General features: G+C 44.6%; 1 protein-coding gene across 1 annotated transcript in view; it reads left to right on the top strand.

The window, feature by feature from the left end:
* Nucleotides 1-10,773: 10,773 nt before the first annotated feature.
* Nucleotides 10,774-20,302, top strand: part of RYBP (RING1 and YY1 binding protein) — a 70,932-nt gene continuing 61,403 nt past the window's right edge. Inside the window, exons 1-2 of the mRNA XM_052643976.1 lie at nucleotides 10,774-10,858; nucleotides 11,615-11,740. Coding sequence (XP_052499936.1) covers nucleotides 10,827-10,858; nucleotides 11,615-11,740 — 158 coding nt within the window. The 5' untranslated portion in view covers nucleotides 10,774-10,826. The remainder of the gene's footprint in view (nucleotides 10,859-11,614; nucleotides 11,741-20,302) is intronic.

Raw genomic sequence — 20,302 nt, 5'->3', positions numbered from 1 at the left:
TCAGCCCATGCGCTCTAGCAGCTGAGGCCTGACATGGCCTCTCTCCCAGGATTGTCAGCACCTGAAAGCTGGCACATGGTGGGTGCCTTGTAAACAGGCTAAAATCTAAAGCTAAAAGTAAGAGTGAACTTTGGAGTCAGGGAGAGCCAAACTAGTCCTGCCAGCTGCCTTCCTTTTTGAGTGACCTGGAGCCAGTTACTGCATGGGCAGTAGCCACGGGGAGGCAAGAGGAGGTAAGAAACAGTGCTCCTCAAAGACAGTGTCCCTCCTCCTAGCCTGCCCAGATTCTGGCTGGACAGTATCATCTCCTCTCAACCATCATGTGGCCCACACTTCCATATCAGGTGCCTCTCCTCTGCAGATGTATTTAGTGAGACCATAGCTTTGTGTCCTGACCCCTCAAGGTGGGTACCTCCACTCCTTCCAATGAGTGACTTCCAGGATTCTTGAGTTCCAGGCATTTAGTTTGTGATGAAGGATAAAGAACTTGGAATTCTGGTTCTGCCACGCCCTAGCTGTGGGAAATTGGACAAGTTTCTGAGTCTCAGTTTTCTCATCTGGAAGATGGGAATGATGATAACTAACTTAACCCAGGCTGCCTGGGTTCACATCCCTGTGTGTGTGTGCATGTTCAGTCACTCAGTTGTGCCCGCTAGGCTCTGCTGTCCATGGAATTTTTCAGGCAAGAAGACTGGAGCAGGTTGCCATTTCCTACTCCAGGAAATCTTCCCCAATAAGGATTGAACCCGTGTCTCCTGCATTGGCAGGTGGATTCTTTACCACTAGCACCAACTGGGAAGCCCCTGCCACTTTCCAAATGTACAACTGATTTTTGTCTTAGTTTCCTTGTATATAAAAGAGGCTCCATCACAGAACCTACCTCACAGGGTTTTTGTTAGCATTCACTGAGTTAAAAAACCTAAATTGTTAGGAATTCCCTGGTGGTCTAGTGGTTCAGACTCTACCACCCCCCACCCCACAAAGAAAAACCCAGAGAACGAAAACAAAACAAAAAATCTTAAATTGTTTACCATCTCAACTGTAAGTACTCTGTGTATGTTGGTTATTATGATCCTGCTGTGGCCTCTCTTTACTGCCCACAAACTCATGACACTGTATTAGTCTGCTTGGGATTCTGCAACAAAATACCACAGATGTGGGTCAGGGCATGGCTTAGACAACAGAAATGTATTGTCTCGCAGTGCTGGAGGCTGGAAGTCCAAGATCAAGATGTTGGCAGGTTTGGTTTCTCCTGCTAGATAGCATATTGAAAAGCAGAGACATTACTTTGCCAACAAAGGTCTGACTAGTCAAGGCTATCATTTTTCCAGTGGTCATGTATGGATGTGAGAGTTGGACTGTGAAGAAGGCAGAGTGCCGAAGAATTGATGCTTTTGAACTGTGGTGTTGGAGAAGACTCTTGAGAGTCCCTTGGACTGCAGGGAGATCCAACCAATCCATTCTGAAGGAGATCAGCCCTGGGTGTTCTTTGGAAGGAATGATACTAAAGCTGAAACTCCAGTACTTTGGCCACCTCATGCGAAGAGTTGGCTCATTGGAAAAGACTCTGATGCTGGGAGGGATTGGGGGCAGGAGGAGAAGGGGACGACAGAGGATGAGATGGCTGGATGGTATCACTGACTTGATGGGTGTGAGTCTGAGTGAACTCCGGGAGTTGGTGATGGATAGGGAAGCTTGGCATGCTGCGATTCATGGGGTCACAAAGAGTCGGACACGACTGAGCAACTGAACTAAACTGAACTGAACTGAGGCCTCTTTCCTTGGCGTGCAGACGGCTACCTCCTGGCTGTGTCCTCACTTGACCTTTCCTCTGTGCATATACATCTCTAGGGTCTCTTCCTCTTCTTACAAGGACACTGGTCAGATTGGATTAGGGCCCACACTAATGGGCTCATTTTAGCTTTAACGCTGCTTTAAAGGCCTCTCTCTAAATACAGTCACATTCTGGGGTGACTGGGGCTAGGGTTTAACATATGAATTTATGTGGGGGACACAATTCAGTCCATGACAACATGTAAACAAATCCTATGATTACATGTTCTGCAGGGGGACCTCTTAATCTAATTCTTGATAATGAAGTCCAGGGTGTTTGGCTTTAGGGAATTTCTTCTGTGGTTTAGTACTGAGAACCTGCTCTCAGAGAAGCAGGTTTTGAAGCCCCTGTTTAAAACTTGCTCAGGGGTCTGTGACTTGCCTGATCTTCATGGAGCATCTTCGTGCTGAGGAAGAGGATGGTAACTCACATGGGGATAGCTGTGAGGACCAAGGGCATCATACGGGTGAAACACTCCATAACCTCCACACCCACAGGTTTTTGCCTCTGCCCTAAAAAGCAGAACTAGATGGATGGTCTTGACTCTCCTTTCCATCCTCAAAATTCTATGACTGTGATTCTAAGGGTGGAAATGCAAGCATCAAGAATAAGCTGCTGTGGAATCAGTTTCTGGGCCCAAGGCATCAGTAGATATACTTGAATCAATGCAGGAAATCACACTCGTCACAGGGACCCCTTGCTCTGCATATTCTGAAGCCCCAACTGCAGCAGTGCCGATGTCTATCATTCAGTCCCATGGTCCTGGCACATGTGGCTTTTCTGCTTTGGCAAGAACTCACAGTAACATGGGACCATAAACTAGATGTGCTGGGGCAGAGAACCTCTTTGACTTTAAAACGACCCTGTGATGATGTCAAAAAAGACCACCTGAAGTTGCATCTCTGCCACCTTCCTCAGGTTCCCTCTAAAACCGACTGGTTATTTTTCAATGAAAGTTGTGCTCTAGAAGCAGAGATGAAGGGATGGATCTGGGAAATCAATGTTTAGTTTGAGTTCAAACCCTGTCCCTGACTCTGGGCACTTCACTGACTCAGTTTCTTCATCCGTCAAACAGTCATAACAGTTCTTGGCTCACTGGGGTGTTTGGGGTTTCCATGGCGTAACAGATGTAAAAGTGCTTCATTCATTCCACCAGTAATTTTTGAGTAGTCACGCACGACTTAGCAACTAAACAGCAATAACTGTGTGTAGGAACATTTCCTACCCTCTTTTAGGCACTAGGGATACAGAATGAAAGCAAAGCCATCATCCGGAGAGAAATTAAATTCTAGTGGATGCATCAGGCAAAAACAAATAATACATCATGCTATGCCAGGACGTGTAAAGCATAATGAGGAGACAGCACTGACGGGGGTGGTAGGGGGGTGGTAGGGGGGTAAGATGGCTTAGTCAGGGAGATTCTCTTTGAAGAAGGGGTGTTTAGCAGATACCTGGACCATGAGAGAGACGGAGCCATTGGAATATCTGAAGAAAGAACAGGCAGGAACACCCTAAAGGATGGCTGCACTTGGCAGGAAACTGCAAGAGGTGCTGAGTTGGGAGTGGATGAAGTCAGCAGGCCTCGATGACCAGGGTCAAAATTCTGGGTTTAATGCCATTTTAAAGCACTATATGTAATTTTTAGTTATTAATTCCATTTAGCTCATGAATCACTCAAGAAAATGTATGATTTATTAATTTTTTTATATACTGTGAGGTTGGAAAAAAACAGAATGTTTACTTTGCCATCTCAAAATTGATTAAGAAGAAAAGATCAACATCCTTGATACATTTTATATCGATTAAATGAAGACTATTAAATGTAAAGACAGAAAATGTTGGGGGGGGGGGGGGCGGAAAGGTTCTGAATTTTAACCAAAGTGCCACGAGAAGTCATTGGAGGATTCTGAGCAAGGGGAGGGACTCTGTCATCTACATCTTAGAAGGATCCTCTGACTACTGTTTGGAGAAGAGACTTGAAAGAATCATGGTAATCACTAAGCTGACTGTCAAGTATTGCTTGCACCTCCCGGGTACACGGTGGGTTGCATCTCCTATTGCCAAGTGGGGCTATCAGACTGAATTGAGGGGGCAGAAGTCACAAGCGTCACTTCCAGGGAAAGCAGTCAATTGCAGGTACGAGACCCTCCAGGGCTCGTTTTCCTTCTGTGTGAGCAGTCAACAATATTGGAGGTGAAGCCTGGGTTTGGAGGTGGACAGAGCTGCAGCTGGCCTGCAGTGGGTACATCGCTTAAGTGAGAAATCAACCTTCATCAGGATAAATCATGAAGATCTGGAAACTGTAACCATAACCTAACTGAATCTATCCTAGCAGGTTCCAGGAGCAAGAGGGAAAGTAGGGAGCCGTTTAGGAGGCTGGAAAGTGATCCCAGCTTAACCTGGAGTGACAGCAATGGGGATGAAGCGGAGTGGTCAGATTCAGGATATGGATTTGCTGAAGGACGGGAGATAGGGTATAAGGCAAAGAGATGAGTCATGGATGCCTCCAAGGATTATGGCCCGAGTAACTGGGTGAATTACTGGAAAGAACACCTAGGAAAGCACAGGGCTTACCCACAGTGTTAGGCACACAGCAAAACTACAAAATTGTAGCTTTGCGGTTATTACTATAAAGAGGGCAGGCAATGTGGAGGCTGGGGACCTTTTCAATTCCAAATGATCAAAAGTCGGATTTATTGAGGCATAATTTCTATGGGCTTCCCAGGTGGCGCTAGTGGTAAAGAACCCTCCTGCCAATGCAGGAGATGTAAGAGACGTGGGTTTGATCCCTGGGTTGGGAAGATCCCCTGGAGGAGGGCATGGAAACCCACTCCAGTATTCTTGCCTAGGCAATTTCACGGACAGAGGAGCCTGATGGGCTACCATCCATAAGGTCACAAAGAGTCGGACATGACTGAAGTGACTTAGTACAATTTACATACAGTGACAGCTACTTTTTTGGGTGACTAGATCCGAGTTTTATAGACATGTATTTTGTCTTAGCCACCTCCGCAATCAAGATGCAAGTTACTTCCATTGCTTCCCCAATTCCCTTTTGCTGTTCCTCCTTGTGTAGTCAAATCCTCCCTCCACCCCTGGCAACCACTGATCTCTTCTCCATCCCTGTAGTTTTGGTTTTTCCACAATGTCACTTGAACAGAATCACACCCTATGTGACCTTTGGAGACTGGCTTCTTTCACTTAGGATAACGCATTTGGGATTCACCTGTGCTGCAGAGATATGTCCAGAGTTTATTCCTTTCCCTTGCTGTGTAGTATTCCATGGTGTGGAGGTACCTACTGCTCATTGCTTCTCATTCACCAGCTGAAGGGTATTTGGGTTGTTTCCAAATTTTGGTGATGAGGCATCAATATCTGAGTACAGGTTTTTGTGTGAACATATGTCTTTACTTCTCTTTGTAAATGTCTAGAAGTGGGATTGCTGGCTTATATAGTAAGTGTATGTTTAACTTTGTAAGAAACTGTCAAATTGTTGTTTCAGAGGAATCATACCATATTGCCCTCCCACTGGCGTTGTTTGAGGGTGGCTCCATGTCTTCCCCGGCCCTTGGGAATGTCAGGATTTTTTATTGAAGCCCTTCTAAGGTACAGTGGTATCTCACTGTGGCTTAATTTGCATTTTTCTAATGAATAATGATGTAGAGTGTCTCTTCACATGCTTATTAACCATTCATACTTTTTTTTGACAAAATGTCCATTCAAATCTTTTCCTCATGTTTCATCAGATTACTTGTTTTTCAATTGTAAAAATTCTTCATATATCCTGGATGTAATTCCTTTATCAACTATGTGTTTTGCAGATATTTTCTCCCAGTCTTTGACTTTTCATTTTCTAAGTAGTGTCTCTCAAAGAGCAGAAGTTTTTAATTTTGATGACGTCCAAGCTACCAACTTTTTCTTTTATAGGTCATGTGGTTTTGTTTGTTTGGTTTTTTTGTGTGTGTGTGTCTAAGAAATCTAGGTCTATCCAAGGCCACAAAGGTTTTCTTCTTTATTTTCTTTTGGAAGTTTTATAGTTTTAGGTTTTGCACTTAGGTCTCACCTATTTTGAATAAATTTTTGTAAATGTGACAAGATATTTCCTACTGTGCAATAAGCAGATCAATAAAACTTGCTATCTCTGATGAGCATGTGCACAGGTGACAGTGTAGCTCGTGGAAAAATCTGGTTAAGTTTCAAACACAGATGTTCTGGGAAGCGCCACCTCTTTCTGACTCCAAGGTTGAGTCTTTAGAAGTTAATCCTATCTTCAATAACTCTCTACAGATGTCTTCAGTGGTACCAGCACAGGCCTGAGTTTTTCAGCGAAATGAGCAAGGTTTTCTCCAGTTCCTAAGATACTGTAGGTAGTTAGATGCTTCAAGAAACAATGTTTTCTCTTAAACCACTGACGGAATATTCAGTGCAAAGTAGGGCATTAAATCTTAGCAATTACAATAGAAAAATCTTAATCTTCCTAGCTTCTGTCCTTCTTGGGTGACTTTTTCATTCAAGTGATACTGGTTTTTTTCTTCCTGTTTCACTCAATAACACTATCTTGGAATGTTTCGTTAAAGTTATTCAGATCTTGGTACACTTAAAATATCAAAGATAAAATTAGTGAGGCGAGAGCGTTAGGAAGCCAACAGAGAATTGTCCACTTGTGATTTGGTCAACTGAGGGCATTTTAAGCAGGCAAATACCGTCTACTACTGCCAACACTCATTAAAAAAAAAGGAGCATTTAAATGACCCAAACCTTCAAGAAATGAAAAAAATTGGAAGGACATAATATCAGAATAAAAAATAGTGTTTGCTGAGAACCAACCAATTGGTAATTTATTTGGACCTAGTATAGTATTCATACATTTATCCCTTTGGCTTTCTCATTTCACTGCAATCTCACCCCAAACTATAGTTTGCACTCAGACTAAAGGAAAGTATATCATGGAGAGAGCAAGCCCTAAGGTATTGGAGAAAGGCTTTTTTCTCTCACTTAAAGTTCCAGTCTTTGTATTTAGATTTTCTGTCTGGGAGTAAAGACAGGAGAAAGCTGAGCTGATAACATTTCAGACCTTTCCTTTGACAGGCACCAGTAGTTTTGCATCTTTCTTGGGCATAAGAAAGGAGGGAAGTTCTTTATGAACTGCCTTCTTGTTCAACTTCCAAGGAGATCTAATCCTCCCACTGTGTCCCCGCTCCAAGGGAATCAGCCTCTCCCAGGCCCTCATTCATGAAAACAGACCACAGACAGTCCCCAGCAGAGAGTCCTGTTAAACTCATCCGTGGCTTCAGCAGCACTTAGGATAAAGACTGTACTTTCACCTTAGCCCACCCCACCAAACAGGACATAGCCAAGGGCTACATCTTCAGTCTCAGGGCTCCTCTGTTGCAGGGCTCCTGGTACAGCTGCTTGCCTCAGATTTCTTCAAAGCTCCACATCCCTGAATGTTCTTCCTTTCTCTTCTAGGCAATCTCGCCTTGCATCCTGTACTTTGCAGTAGTTGTCACAATCATAAAGAATTACTCAGATACAGTTGGCCTTTTCAAGTAGAATGCAAACTCCAAAAGAACAGGAATCAAGTCTATCTTGTTTATCTGATCTTCTTGTCCCTGGCATGGGGCAAGGCACCAAGTTGCTGTGCAATAAATTACTGTTAAATGAAAGAAATCCTCTTCAATGCATGTTTACCAGGCACTGTTCTAGGCATTTATATATAACAGTGTGTGTGTGTTGGAGTGGGGATGGTGGTGTGGGGGAGAAAAAGAGGAAAAAAAAAATCCTTGCTGCTATAGAGCTTCTATCCTGCTGGGCAAAGATCTGCTAAACAAGATAAGTAAACGGCATGGTATGTTAAGCAGTGATAAGTGCAAAGGACAAAAAAAGTAAGGCAGTTAAAGAACACGTAGAGGGCTGGTGGATGATATTTTTAGATTAGATGACTTGAGAAAACCTCACTGAGAACGTGTCTTTTGAGCAAAGACATGAAGGAGGCAAGGCATCTGTAAATGTGGTTATTGGGGTGGGGTGTGGAGGAAGAGCATTCCAAGCATAGGGAATAGCAAGTGCAAAGGCCCTGCGGTGGGAACATGACAGTCCTGGAACAGTCAGTGTAACGGAAGTGGTGAATAAGGAGGAAGGAAGCAAAGTGTCCAAACGTAGTCTTTTAATCTGCCCTGTGTATCCACGGAATCATTTACACCAGACATTTCTTGGAGAGTGCTTCTGACCGTGTCTATTCTAAATTCACGGGTTTCTAATAGTTTTAAAGCAGTAGAACCTCTCTTTCCAGTGAAATATGAAATGGAAGTTCAAGATAGGAAACAAGGGAGCAAGAGGGTGGCTCTCTGTCAACTCCCACCCATCCCTTCACCTCACGCTAGTTCAAAGCAACTAGTGGTGGAAGAAGATTTGCTCCCCACCCAGCTCAGGTTGAATGCACTGCTCTAGAATCATAGTCTGATGCTCTGTCTAGAGCCATGCTGTTCTCCAGCATGAAGTAGAGTTGTCTGGCTCCTGTAACCGCAAGGAGACTCACAGTACATATTTACCTCCAACATGTGAATGAACTTAGCTTCTACAGTTACAACCACATGGTGTGATGTGTGGGTGTGATATGTTCCCAGAAACTAGTTCTCTATTCTGGAACTTCTTTTTTCTTCAACTCAGGTTTTAAAACTTTTCTTTATTTAAAAGAGGTAAAACAGGTCAAACACACAAACACAAATACACTAAAGGGCTGGTCTCCTGTGGATAGCTAAATGACCGTGTATTTGCAGTGGAATTCTACACACTTACACAAATGAAAATGAACTACTAGGACAGGCAACAGTATGGATTAATACCGCACATATTTTGTTGAGCAAAAGCTGCCAGCCAGATACTTCAGTGTATACCGTATGATCTTCAGGCAAAGCTAGTCTGCAGGGAGGAAAGATGGAAAGATTCTATATCTTGATCTGGATGTTGCATGCAAAGGTGCAGTGGATACATGTAAAAATTCATGGAGCTATCAAAACCAATTTGTGCGTTTTACTCTAGGTAAACAATAATAAAATCAGTGTCCTTCCCACTACCTGTGGCTCCCAGCTACCCTCCCCAGAGGCGGCTACTCCAGCTGGGATTTCTTAATTCCCTTTTTCTCGCTGTACCTTCATGCTAGGGGCAGAGTCCTGGGAGCATGCCAGGCAGACACCAGAGGCCAAGGCTGTGGGCACCCGGCCATGGCTTGTGTACATGCCCCTTGTCTTTCTCTGGCCTCTTTGGCCTTCAGCCCCATCCCTCCCTCCTCCTCTTCCTCCTTTTCTCCCTGAAGGTTGGCCGGGGAGGTTGCTGACCCTGGCTAACAGTGTTGTCCCTCCTGGCCCTCCAGGGTGTGCCTCCCCGGCAAGGACACCGTGTGCTGATCAAGGTTATCACTGACACATTCCCTCCCTCTTACATTCTCTCTCTTCTGATCCCTGGACTGATCTTAGGACTTCTTGCTCCGTGGGTACTCTGTCTCAGGGAAGTTAGCTTCCCCAGTGTCCCGCCCTGGACCGCTTCCCTTTTATAGGGCAGCCTTGATAGCAGCCCATTCTGTATTTGCATATAAACTGGAGGGAGGGGAGCTATCTCAGTGGAAGCTGAGAGCCCCTCTTATTTTCCCTCCACACCCCTATCCCCACCCCTCAATTTCTAGCAGCATCCTCTGGCCCTGTCCCTACCCCCACCCAGGGCTTCCACCCAGCCAAGCTTTTTATCTTATCATCTGGGTCCTACCTCTACCATGATTCCCCATTGCCTGAGGGCAGAGGGGCCTGAGTCACGTTCAAGTCAATTTGGCAAGCCTTCTTGGAGCAGGCTAAAAGGTAAAGGGTACTACTTGTTCCTGGCCTCCAAGAAGCTTCTAGAGCAGGGGAAATGGTGCACAACCCAGGCCCAGTTATAACAGTTCTCAACCACTACTTTCTATTGGTCCTTTCTAAGTGCCAGGTACTGACCTGCTTGCTTTTCGCGCATTAAGTCCCTGAATGTTCCAAACAACCAAAAGAGGAGACGGGCACTGTGGTACAAGGTTTAAACTGTGGGCATGTGGCTGCTGGCATTTGAACAGTAACTTCCCTAGGGAAACGCCCCATTTAGGCTCGGGGTGGGGGGGGGGGAGGGGGTTCAAGCAGAAGCAGAGTGTCGGGCCCTGGGGGACATTTAGTTGTGCCACACCTCTTCCGCACAATTCCCTCCTGCTTCAAGGGCTTGGAAAGGGGCTTCGGGGCGGTCTATCGACTCGAGGCAGGGAATTTACGAGAGGCAGGTACAAAGCTCAGCGTGGCAAAGGAGCAGAAGGGAGCAGGGGAACCTGGGCCAAAAGAGGCCCTGCCAGCTCCGGGGGCACTGCAAGCCTCGAGGCGTTGCGAGCGTCGCGGCGGTTGAAAGCCCTAGCGGCTCGCGCAAACTGCGCCCAACTACTTCCCCGGGGCGGCTTTGGGGCCCGGGGCCCTGCGACAGCCCTACGGGGCGGCCGCGCGGGGGCCAAAGCCCAGAGTGGGTACCCGGGCGCGGCCACGTGCGCCCTGCCGGGCTCGCACGCTCCGCCACGCCGGGCCGCGGGGCCACCAACAGGCACGCGCGCCCCCAGCGCGCACACACTCCGGGGCACGCACACCGACGGCCCGTCCCACGTCCACCACGCCCCGCCCTCCCCCGCGCCCCGCCCCCGCCCTCGCGGCGCCGGCCGCCGCCTTCCCATTGGCCGCCTGGCGAGTGACGCGCGGCGCCCGGCCCCGCCCCTCGTCAGTCACTCGGCGGAGGCGGCGCTGGCGGGGACTAGTCTCGTCCGGAGACTGGCAGCGGCGGCGTCGGCGGCGGCCGGAGCTCGAGCCCCAGCGGCTGAGGGCGGGCGGGCGGGCGCGGGGGAGGGAGGGGGGCCGGTCCGCGACGACTCTCCGGACGGCGTTTCTCCTCCGAGCAGCGCGGGTGTCGGATTTGGGGGGGGCGGGGGTACAGCCCATCCATGACCATGGGCGACAAGAAGAGCCCGACCAGGTACCTGCTCCGAGCCGAGGGGGCGGAAGGGGAGGGAGGGCTGGGGGCGGGCGGGGGCCGGCGACGACTAGGCCCCGGAGCCACCCGGGGCGGGGGGAGGCGCTGCTAAGATGGAGATCCGGGGGCGGGGGGAGGCGGCGGCGGCGGGCGGTGGCGGCGGCGGCGGGAGGCGGTGTCGCTCCCGCTCGGGGCCGGCGGCCGTGCGCGCCGCAGCCATGGCGGCTCCTCCTCAGCCGCCCTCCGCCGCCGCCGCCGCCGCCGCCGCCGCCACTCCTCCCAGACAAAGGGAGATTTAACCAGGTGGGGAGGGAGGGAGGGCGCGAGCATGGGAGGGGAGAGGGAAGGAGCCAGCCCACTCCCCGCCGCCGGCCTCGGGCTGCCCCTGCGCGCCCCCTCCAGATCCGGCCCGCGGCTCCCCTCCCGGCCCCCCCAGCCCCACGCTCAAGTCCACAAGTCCGCCCGCTTCCTGCGCCCGCCGCGGCCCTTCCCGGGGCGCCGCCGCCGCCTACTGTGCGAGGCAGCACAGCCCGGGCCCGGAGGCTGCAGGGTGCCGGTGGGGGCGCCCCGTCCCCTCCCCCGGTCCCTCCTCTCGGCCCTGAAAAGGGTGGGTGGGTGGTCGTCTTAGAGAAGTTTCCAGCGCCGGATTCCTGGGAAATTACGACGGCTCACCAGCGCCTGTGTTTTTGCTGTCGCTCCCCCTTTTTCCTGCTCCCTGACTCTTCCCTCCCCTTTCCCCCTCTCCTCACTCTTCTGAAGGCCAAAAAGACAAGCAAAACCTGCCGCAGACGAAGGCTTTTGGGATTGTAGCGTCTGCACCTTCAGAAACAGCGCCGAAGCCTTTAAATGCAGTATCTGCGATGTGAGGAAAGGCACCTCCACCAGGTACTTGAAGATCTCTATTACCTTTTGTTAAAGGACTTTTTTTTTTTTTTTAATCAAGATTGGGGAGAGGGTTGTGAGCTCTACTTTCTGCCCTCTTTCCAACTTGTTGATTACAGCTTTTTCTGCATTTGCAGGTTGTGGGGGGGGGTTGATGTGTGGTTTTGATTGTGTGTAATTTCATGTTGGGTGCAAAGCCTCGTGTTCACTGAATGATTTATGGGAGAGAATTTTCCCAGGTTTCGTCTTATTTCAAACAGACGCTGGATTTATTTGACACTTGTATCCATTGGCTTATTGGTGTTGGCTCCAAAAGACAGGAAGCAGTACTTTTGCTATGGATTGTAGGACATTGGACCTTTTATTTTTGCCATGTGCAGAATGTTTTTAATTTGCCTATCCTGATTTATTTTTCTCTTCCCTGAGAAATTTGGTGGTGGTTGTACAGTAACGGGGTTGTTGTGCTTTTCCCGTCTTGAACTGCAGCTGTCTCCCCCCACCCCTTGCACTTGACAATAAATGGTGGGGTTTGATAAAGTGCATTTTTTGAAAGACCGAACTGCCAGTTTGTGTGTCTGTGTTTTTTCTGATTAGCTTATGAGGGATGGTGATGGAGGACGGATTTTTGGAAAATGTGTAATGAATAGTGTGGATATACTGAAGTTTGTTTAGAGCTTTATTATAATGAAAAGAATGTTGAAGGAATTCCTTTTCATTCTAGTGAAGGTAGTAAAGTGTATGGTATCAAAACGAGTTGAACTACTTCAGATTTAACATTTAGATATACTTGAATGAAATCTCAAAGCTGATTTTTTAAGTATTTCGGTCCTCTTTTAACTTTTATCTTGTATTGTTTCGGTGATTTTAGTTTGAAGTTAAACTATTCTTTATGTCATTTAATGGGCAGACATTGGGGGAGTGTGTGTGTGAAAATGAGATGGAATGAGTGATTTTCCTGTGCATCTTTAAAGTTGATTGCTGAAGGTCTCGTTTCATCAGGTACTTGTTTTTGAATTGGTAATCTTCCAGCACGACCGTGTAATAGTACTGCACAGTTCTAACTGGATGTTGTTCTTTGACTAAGTGAATGTGTCCTGTTAGGGTTTGGTTGCTTTGTTTATACCTGGAACTAAATAGGATATTGAGCAACCTAAAGAATGTAACTGGGATGAATTGGTCCAATTACTGGTGGAACACTTATGTGAATTTCACTGACTGTAAGTAATGAGACCTTTAAGTAAAAATACTCCAGGGCTAAAAGTATTTCCCCATAGGTACTTTTTAAAGTAAATTCATATCAATATTTGGTATTGTTATAGAGCACATTTAGTTAAAAACACCCATTGGGAGCTGAATAGATCTTGTTTTGCTACTTAAAACAGGGAATTCCATCAAATGACATCAAAGTTTAGAAATGTATTTGTTATTTAAAGCAATAGTGATTGTATTTTATTTGAGTAATGTTTTTTTACGTGTAGAATCCCTCAGAGGCCAAACCTCTTTATTGTGGTTTTGCTTTGAGTGTTACCGTAGATGATGTTAAAGTAATGACTAGGAAACTCCTAAGAACTTGAGAACTTCACTAGTGAAGAGAAATAAATTCAAAAGTTTACATCCAGTGTATTGCTGGGAATAATTATCTCATAACAAAGTGCATTTCATCTCTACATGTATTAAAAAAAAATCTGACTCATCAACTTTTGGAAGCACGTGGAAGGTGTTGATTTTAAAAACAATGTAGATGTTTAAATTTCCTTCAGACCCATAGATGACAACATTAGAATTAAGTTTTTTAAACAAATATATTAAATTCTTAATAATGAAAATACAGGAACATGATACTCATCCGTTGTCTTTAAGAGTCTATGATTTTTTGAGGTCTGTGGTTGTGTAGGATTTGAACACAGATTTAAGAGATCTGAGGATTTAGATTCTTACCCAACTCATGATACTTTTACATAACTTAATTTCATGTTGGTGGTTGTCAGTATTTTGGTGTGTTAGAACTAAAAGTCTTTATAAAAGACTGTTCTAAAAGTCATTAATAAGGCAAATAACATATTGGCCTTCCTATGCTGTGAATGGATTTCATGTAGAAGGGTGAATTCGACAGGTTTTTGTCTTGTGCTGTCCAGTGTATTAACTGTGGGCTGATTTCTCTGTGATACTAGTTACTACTGCTTTGTCTTTTCCCCGGGCCTTTTTTATTTGTAATTTAATTGATACAGCAAGGGTTTGACATTTGCTGCCTTTTATAGTTTTATTTATTTAAAAAAATTTTTTTGCCAGACAGCAGGTGGGATCTCAGTTCCTGACCAGGAGTTGAACCTGCATACCCTACAGTGGAAATGTTAAGTCTTAGCCACTGGATCACTGGGAAGTCCCATGCCTTGTGTAGTTTTAATCAGATGTGGTATTAGAAATGGCAGTCGAAAACTTGTTGGGTTTTGGATACTGGGTAATAAGCAAAATTTTTTTGATTTTTAGTGTAATTTTTAAGTAGTGGAAGGACTTCTAATCTGCTGACTGGTATAGTAATTTGGTTTTCTCGCTCTGAGCTGATATTTTATAACAGCCTTGACAGTTGGGTAGCTCGTGGTAATTCTGGAGTTTGTTCATCATTCATGTCATTGTTGTTGCCATCATCTGACAATCAGGTAAGGAAGTCAGCTTTGAATTAATGGTAGTCCAGTAGGATCCAGACTGTATTCTTTGAGAATAGAATTGATATTCTTCAGTTTGATTTGGAAAATACTGTCACTCATCCAAAGCACATTTATTAAATTACTAGGATGTGAAAGATTCCTGCTCAAGACATTGAAGGCAGGAAGGGGTTTTTTTAGAAGGTTGGTAAGACATGTATAGGAATGACCATAATCCAAATTATAAAGGCTCTAGGAGAGGTATGCATAAAGTGCTACAGGAGGTCTGAGCAGTCTGGCTTGGGCATCAATTAGAAGAATTCCCCTCCCTTCAGTTCTTCTGGAGAAGAATTGATTTCTACAGAATTACCTGCCATCTTTCACTATTATTGCCATGTGTACCAGATAAATTTAATTCTGCAGGTAGAGTCATGAAAGTGATTCAGAAGGTCTTTTCTTTTTGTAGCAGCATAGAGCAGAATGAAAGGTCAGAAGCTCCAAAGGAATCTGTTAAGGGAAGAAAGAAGAAATACTTTGTTGGCTACTTGGAGGTTCAGAGGGCAGTGGAAATCTTTTATTTTGGATTTGTTTTGCATCTCTTTAGTTCTTAAATACACTCCTTTTCCCAACTATTGCATTCCACTCTTTATTTTTTTAAAATAGCTTTATTAAGACATACTAAAAGATTGACCAGTTGTATAAGTTTTTAATTCAGTGATTTTTGCTAATTTTAAACATTGACTATACAGCCATCACCACAAACCAGTTTTGGAACATTTCTGTCGCTGTGAATGGCATCCTTATGCCTGTTCTGTGATACACTTTTAAAAAATTATTTATTTAGTGAGTGATTTATTTTTGGCTGTGCTGGTCTTCTAGTTGTAGCAAGTGGGGGTGCTCTCTAGTTGAGGGGCTTGGGCTTCTCATTGTGCTGGCTTCTCTTGTGGAGCACGGTCTCTAGGGCTTGTGGGCTTCAGTAGCTGAGGCACCTGCAGCTGAAATGTTCGTTTTCCCACCATGCTGATGTTCTCTGAGCTTTTCAAGATAGAAAATAAAGGAGTGTGTATGGAAGGTGGTGGTGAGTGGGAAGAAACACTATCCCTTCCCTAGGTGATAGCCTAAATAGTATTTGCCAGCCCACTTTGCAAATCTCATGAAAGAGGATATCAGCTTTTAAAAGGGTAAAAAAGCCCAACAAAACCACAAACTCACAAATTTACCTAACCGTTGTTCTTCTAAGTTGAAGTTCTTGAGTACTGGACAGAGTAATAACTTCCTAGACATCTTGATAAATGTATTTTACTTTTGGTCTTGTTAATTCTCTGAATGCAATTATCTGTAAGTAAATATTGTAAAATAAAAATTACTAGGATACTGCTGCAGCTCTTCTTGATTAGTGGTGCCTTGATAATAGTGCTGCACTGAATACTATCCCCCTGAAAAATGTACTCTATTTAGAGCTTTTACAGACGAGTAATCAAGTGAGGTTAGGTGTGTAATAAAATGGTGTGGCCTTAAAGAAAAGAAAAAAAAAAAAAGCCTGGTACTCGGGATATTGAATGGGAATTGGTAGTACTCAGTTGTCTGTGTGTAAAATAATTCCCTTGTCCAGGAACTCCTTGATTCTTTGCAGTTGCAACTTTGGACGTTTTCTTCCCCTAAATTGAGATACCCTGACAACTTTAGAGTCTTTGACTTGTCATGAAGTTCTTTAGAAGTTTTAGGGGGAAAATGCACGTATTTAGTGAAACATGAAAAGTTTTCGTCTTTGCCGAAAGCTTCAGAGGTGCATCATCCTGTGATACTTTTCAGATAGGAAGACTCCCAGAAAGCTGGAGAGTCTCCACTCTGGCCTCATCTAGAGTGGAGCAGGGCTTCCTTCCCCAATAGTTCTGGGTCATCTGCCACCGCGGTTCTGCTTCTTAGGCCACGTTGTTTTTTTTTGTTTTTGTTTTTGTTTTTTTTAGTTTTACAATTTATATTAATGTTTGGCTGCCCTGGATCCTTTGTTGCTACGCTTGAACTCCAGTTGTGGGGAGTATGGATGACTCTTGATTGTGGTGGATTCTCTTGTAGAGCACAGGCTCTAGGGTGCATTTGCTTCGGTAGTTGCAGGATGGGTTTAGTCGCTATGCGGCATGTGGGGTCTTCCCAGAGCAGGGATTGGACCCATGTCCCCTGCATCGGCAAGTGGATGCTCAACCACTGGACCACCAGGAACTCCCCGCACTGGTTTTATTTTAGTGTTTGCCTTTTCATAAAATTTCTCCATAAAGTACATAGAAAATTATCCGTCTTCCAAATCATCAAACCTTGTTAAACATTTCAGCCTCATAGTTGGTGCAAAAGTGGGTACAGGTTAGAGATTATTCTTAACCCAGAAACGAAGTGATAATTTATTTTGTGTTTGCTGTTACACTGGACTTAACTGATTTATTGTTACTGACTTGATCTTATGTATACTTGGTGACCTGAAAGTATCAATAAATTACCTGGGCAGTTGTGATTGACAAGCTTTTATTGAGTACACAGTCATCTGGGCTCTGTGTACGTGGTGTACAGACAGATGAGATCTTTGTTTTCATGAAGCTTAAAGTACTATGGAGAGGAAAAGAAAATAAACAAGTGAACAGAAGAAAAAGATCGTTTCAGCTGGAGATCAGTGCTCCAAGGAAATTGGGGCAGGATAGGGAACTAGAGTGGTGAGAACTGCGTGGAGCAACAGCTTTACAGACAGTATTGAAATGCACACTGGCCTTTTTAGGAAACACTCACGCTGCTTTCTTCTGGAACAAGGGGATAACTTTTTTTTTTTGGAGGTTTACCTGCACCAGTTTGCTCATTTGGTTGGGAATAGTTTATAGAGTTTGAGCCTTTGTGCCCAGGCTAATAAACTTTTAGTTAAACTTGTAGACGAAAGTCTGGCCAGCTGCCTATATACTGTTGCAATTGACCCTTGAACAACTGGGAGATGAGGGGTGCTGATTGCTATGCCTCTGTGTGTAGCTGGACATTAACGTTTAACAGTTGTCCCTTGGTATCCAAAGGGCGTTAGTTCTAGGACCTGCCTTGGTGGTGGTGGTTTAGTTGCTAAGTCGTGTCCGACTCTTGTGACCCCATGGACTGCAGCCTGCCAGTCTCCTCTGTCCATGGGATTTCCCAGGCAAGAGTACTGCAGTGGGTTGCCATTTCCTTCTCCAGGGGATCATCCCGACCCAGGAATCGAACCCAGGTCTCCTGGATTGCAGGCTCAGTTTTGTAGCTGTGAATTCAACCCACCCACGGAATGTGCAGTACTGTAGTATGTGTTTATTGAAAAAAATCCGTGTATAAGTGGACCTGTGTAGTTCAAACCCATGTCGTTTAAGGGTTAACTGTTCCTCGAATAGGAGATGTTAAATGGATTCAGTTATGTGTTATTTTTTCATGCATCATGTATTTATTGTGTACTTTCATAGATGCTAAAGAAATTCCAACTAATTGTATGTAGTTTAGCGAAATAGTTATCAGCACTAACACAGTTCCTTAGTACTTGAGGGAATAGTGGATCTCTAAACTTGAACTAAAACATTTTGCAATCACTGTAGTTCTCATTTGCCCTCTTGACCCATCACCAGGGCCTTTTCTCTTTGTGACATCTTTTATACTATCATTTGCTCTTCTGGTGGGTTTTTTTTTTTTTTTTTTTTTGGCTTGTTTATTTTTAAGTGAACTTTGTGAATTGTAGCATACATACAGAGATGTGCAGAAACCATAATTGTAAGACCTGATGACTTTCACAAAGTGAGTATACCTGTGTAACTAGCAGCCAGATTAGGAAACAGAATATTAACAGGACCCAAAAAGCCCTTTGGGCCCCCTTCCAGTCACTTCCCCCATCCCAACCCTGTCCTTACTTCTGACACTGGAGATGAGTTTTGCTTGCTTTTAACTTACAGCATGTACTCTTCTGGGTCTGGCTTCTTACACTCATTCTTATATTTGTGAATATTCATGTTGTGTGTGGTTCTTGCTTATTTTACCAGTGCTGTTTTATCGTAAGAATATCTTAAGTGTTGAACTCTGCATGCAGACCTCTAACACGTTCTAGAGATAGAATCTCTCTTCAACTTCTGTTCATTACCTACATACTTGAACTCGGCCATCTCCTTCCAGCAGCAGCATAAATCCACATATCATTAGGTGAAAGGAGGAAAACCTGGTATGTGGAACTTTCTAGAGTATATAAATAGAGTAAACTTTTGCCTGTCATGAGTAATATTGTTCATCAACCATTTATATTTCAAGGCTTTGGTTAAATAAACACAAAATTCCTGCTCTGAAGGAACTTAACAAACTTGTTGAAAAGATAAGACTATAAAAAGATGACCAGTGGTTGTGAATGCAAGCAATGTTTTAGAGGAGGTGGAGACCCTGTTTTGAGGGGTATTTGGGAGAAGACCTCCCCACTGAATCTGAGATTTAAACTATGCCTTTTTGTTTCTTGATATGGGGTTTGTTATACAATTTGATGCAAGTTAGTTCTATGCCTTCTCCTTTTTAACTGTTCACACTCAGATGTCACCCGTACCTTCCCACTTGTCTTTACAGCTTGATAATTCCCAGATACTATGTATTAACCACCTGTCACCACCCCCATGCATGAATACACGTGACAAACAGATCCAACTGGTTCTTGGGCCTCACCACTTGGACAGCTTAGATTATCTCCTGGTTCTCATTGTTCTTAGGGTAAAGTCCAAATCCTTAACCATCACAAAGTCTTTCTGATTTGGTCCTTTACTGTTTCTTTAGAGTTGCGGGATGCAGCCTGCCCCCACACCGTTTGCCTCCCCCACACAGCACTTGTGTCTTTCATACTGAACTGTCTGGTATTTCCCTGTATGGACCATACTGTCTCATTTCCATACCTCCACACATTCTTTTCCCCTCGATTTCTTCTCAGATGTGCCTCCTTTCTTAGCTTGGCTGGCTCCTGTTTGTCCTTCTAGACGTCTTGGGAAGTCTTTTTCCAGTGCCCTACAGTCATGTATGCCTCTTCATAACATTTGAACCGTATTTTTCCTTGATTGCCTCTGTTATGTTTTCACCTTTTTGAGGGCATGGTCTTTCTTTGTGCGTGTGTTACAGAGCCAGGAGCTCAGTAGGTGTTCAGTAAATGTATATAGAATAGATGAAGACTGGAAGTTTGAATTGGAGTTGCCTTTTAAAACTGTTCCAGTTAAAGAGTTCTGATACATATTCCTGCACATTAGGGCTTGTGTTTTGTCTGTAAAGTTATTGAATTAGGGGAAATTTGTCTTTATAAAGTATGTCCTTAAGAAGTAGTATTCTCATTTTCTGGTTTTGTTTCCTAAACATGTTCTAGAAATTAAACACAGACTGGAACCTTGGAGACCCTGTCCTGTGCATTTAAAGTACTTTCTGGAGTGGTTTTGGGCTTCAGAGTTTTAGCACACTTACCTAAACAATAACTGTGACCATTCTTCTTCTCTTTTTGTTGAGCATTTGCTGATTTAAGCTGCCAAAAGTCATATGGAAAAGTCTGCAAATAAAGCAGAGGATCAATCATATTGTGTAAAACCAATTTTGAGGTGTGTTAAGGAACTAGGTAGCAGTCCATGGCATTGCAAGAGTCAGACACCACTGAGCGACTAAACGAGGAACTAGGTGAGTGTGCTTGTAAGCTGGCACCTAAAGGCAGTTTAGAAATGGCTACAGAGCATCTTAAGTGTTGTTGAAAATGTTAGGCTATGCTGTCCACTGTGTTAACATACCCATAACTTGATAGTTGCACCTTGTATGTGGTGTACATTACTGTTATTTGAATTAATTACTGCTGTTAAGTTGAAGTGTTAACTCATTTATTTATTTAGCTATAGTTTCAGTTCTGTGCAGTGATTGACACAGATGGATGCCAAAG

This window comes from Budorcas taxicolor, chromosome 1 (genome assembly GCF_023091745.1).
Source record: "Budorcas taxicolor isolate Tak-1 chromosome 1, Takin1.1, whole genome shotgun sequence".
Taxonomy (NCBI): domain Eukaryota; kingdom Metazoa; phylum Chordata; class Mammalia; order Artiodactyla; family Bovidae; genus Budorcas; species Budorcas taxicolor.
This window is presented reverse-complemented; position numbering and strand designations above follow the sequence as displayed.